General features: G+C 32.2%; 1 protein-coding gene across 1 annotated transcript; it reads left to right on the top strand.

The window, feature by feature from the left end:
- Window positions 1-396: 396 nt before the first annotated feature.
- On the top strand, window positions 397-1,208 carry LOC107916191 (major pollen allergen Bet v 1-E). The gene is made up of 2 exons (XM_016845339.2): window positions 397-665; window positions 756-1,208. The coding sequence occupies exons 1-2, from the start codon at window positions 485-487 to the stop codon at window positions 1,052-1,054; spliced, it is 480 nt and encodes a 159-aa protein (XP_016700828.1). The 5' UTR covers window positions 397-484; the 3' UTR covers window positions 1,055-1,208.
- The last annotated feature ends 1,812 nt before the right edge of the window (window positions 1,209-3,020 follow it).

The raw sequence follows: 3,020 nt of genomic DNA, 5'->3' as shown, positions 1-3,020 counted from the left end.
GATTAACTCATCAGCAAAATGAACAATAGTGCAAATCTGATTTCAGGTTAATTCGATTCCACCAGAATTACTATTTATGGATTAAAATTTATTTTATTAAATTTTAATTATAAAATATATAATTACTAATAAAATATTTTTAAATATATTTATAATTAAATGAATATCTAATATATGTTATCATTATATATTTCTTTTTAAAAAATACATTTTGAAGAGATATAAAGCAAATAAATAGGAGACAAACTGATAAAATATTTAGTCACCAATTTGCGATTTAATAAGTTCTGGCTGCCTAATTTGACTAGTACCAATTCAATGAATATTAATAACAATGTTGGATATAAATCCAATTAAAAGATGAGAATAATATATCAGTCTATAAATAGCATCTTGGTTCTCAATCATCTCACGCCTCAAACTCTCACTCAATTATCCATTTATTCTTTTCTTTCAACTCAAAGTCCCAAGTAGTATTAGAATCATGGGTGTTGTCACTTATAACTATGACTCTACCTCCCCTGTCGCTCCCGCCAGGCTTTTCAAGGCCTTCGTTCTTGAAGCTGACAAGGTCTGGCCCATAGCTGCCCCTCATGCAATCAAGAGTATTGAGGTTGAAGCTAATCCTGGCCCTGGAAGTATCGTAAAGATCAACTTTGTTGAAGGTTAGTTCTTTCATTATTTTCACTTTCTATGGCCTCTTTCCAATGCGGTCAACACAAGTATGTCGGATAACAAGTATTTTATTTGTTTAGGCCTTCCATTCCAATATATGAAGCACCAGATTGGAGGACATGATGAAAACAAATTTTCATACAGTTACAGTTTGATTGAAGGTGGGCCTTTGGGGGACAAGCTTGAGAAAATCAACTACGAGAATAAGTTTGAGGCAGCTGTAGGTGGAGGAAGTGTGTGCAAGAGCTCGATGAAATTTTACACTTTTGGTGACTATGTAATCACTGAAGATGAAATCAAGGCTCTCATTAAAGGGAGTGAGGGAGTTTACAAAGCTATTGAAGCTTACCTCTTAGCTAACCCCGATGCTTGCAACTAAGATATAGGTTGCTTTGAATTTTCATGCTTCCTTTAAAGACGGGTCAGATTTTAATGTTGTGCTTCTGATATTTTCTTTTTCATCTTAAAGCCTAAACTGTCATATGATTGTTTCAATAAGAGTGGTGGTGCTGGTTGAGCTTTGGTCTTCTTAAGTCATTTTCATTACAGTCAAAGAATTTGAGTTGTATTATAACACCTTCACCCGACCCAATCACTAGATCCGGGTGCGGGCATCATAACAGAACTGGATTAATGTTTATACTATGATCTTACTATTTCGAAATCAAACTTTATTACCTATTAATAAATTAACTTACATCAGAGACATAAATTTCTAAATAAAGTTCCTTGTCTCTACTCCACTCTTAAGGAACTACATAATTACAATATATCCACCCCCACGGAAAAGTTCCTAAGGGTGCTCCCTTCCTATGTGCTTGACTCTACTTAAATCAATCTTCGATTCCAAATGATCTGGCTTGGTCCTCCTCAAGTTCCATATTCTATATATCCTGCAATCACAAAACAACCATTGTAAGTTCAGATGAACTTAGTAAGTTTCATCATTACACGAAACATACCCTACCTTGTCGGGATTCAATTAAATAATAATACAACAACTCCCTGCTCATTTGTGACATTTCCCTTAAATCGCCGTAGTAGACTTTTCCTATTCCCGACACTATCAACTACCAGATAGCTCGTTGTGCGATTCTCTTCCGGCCATTCTCTTTGTAACAGCCTGTTTTCAATTAAATTAGAACAGTAGTTTCGGGACCACAAATCTAAGGTCAAAAAATTTATTTTATTATTATTATATTTCCTATAGTATGATATTATTACCGTATAAAAATTTCGTTAAGAAATTTTACTGTTTACATGCTCAATTTGATAAAAAGGACTAAATCACGTAAAGTGCAAAAGTTTAGTTTTAGTAGCTAAAGGTATTAAATAGCTATAGAACCTTATAGTAAAAGTCCTTATATGGTAATTAGACCACTATTGGAGTTAGTTGAATGTAATGGCTTGGTATAAGTGAAATTATGAATAATTTTAAGGTTAAATTAGTAAATATGTTGTTAATGTTAAATTAAATAAAACCAAAAATTTTCTCATCTTGTCCAATGTGTTCTTCACCGAAAATTGAAGTAGAAAACAAGATATTTAGGGTTCTTCCATTCGGTTGCATAAAATCTTAGCATGTAAGTGAATTTTCATCCCGTTTTTAATTATTTTTATGTTTTCTGGATCGTTGTAGCTTAATCTAGCTATCCCGTGGGCTAATTTGTAAAATTGTTTAAGGATTTGAGTTTTGCCATGAATGAATATTAGTTTATTTTGTTGTTTTATGGTAGAAAATGGATAGTTGTTAATAGATAAACAACTTTTGTTAAGTGATTTTTGGTAAAAATGTCAAATAGGGATTAAATTGAAAAATAGAAATTATACATGGTAAATTTGTGAAATAAATGAAATATTGACCTTTCTAGGTACCTATATGAAATTCGGCTATAGTGGGTTAAGCATGAATTGCATAAATTTTCATTTTATGAGCTAGAGACTAAATTGCAAAGAATTTAAAAGTATAGGGGCAAAATGATAATTTTTTCAAAAATATGTTTTGGATTAAATTGAATGAATTATATGTTAAATTGAATTAAATTAATTTGTATAGATTCAATTAGACCTCGTACGGAGTTAGAACGGGGCAAAGAGAAAGTCTCAGATTAATCGCCTATATACCTACGTATACTTGTCGAGGTAAGTTCGTGTAATTAAATTGTGTTTATCTGTTCTTAATTGAAATATATAGATGTTATGATTTGTCATATATAATTACCGGGTGCATATCCAACGACATACGCTGATTACAGATCCCCGTTTGAACCTTAGGAATCTGTAGGATACAAATGACATGTCATTAGGGTTACTGATTTATAGCTCGTGAGAGCATACCGACTTCA

This window comes from Gossypium hirsutum, chromosome D10 (assembly GCF_007990345.1).
Source record: "Gossypium hirsutum isolate 1008001.06 chromosome D10, Gossypium_hirsutum_v2.1, whole genome shotgun sequence".
NCBI lineage: Eukaryota > Viridiplantae > Streptophyta > Magnoliopsida > Malvales > Malvaceae > Gossypium > Gossypium hirsutum.
The sequence above is the reverse complement of the archived record's forward strand: the minus strand, read 5'-3'. Positions and strand labels throughout refer to the sequence as shown.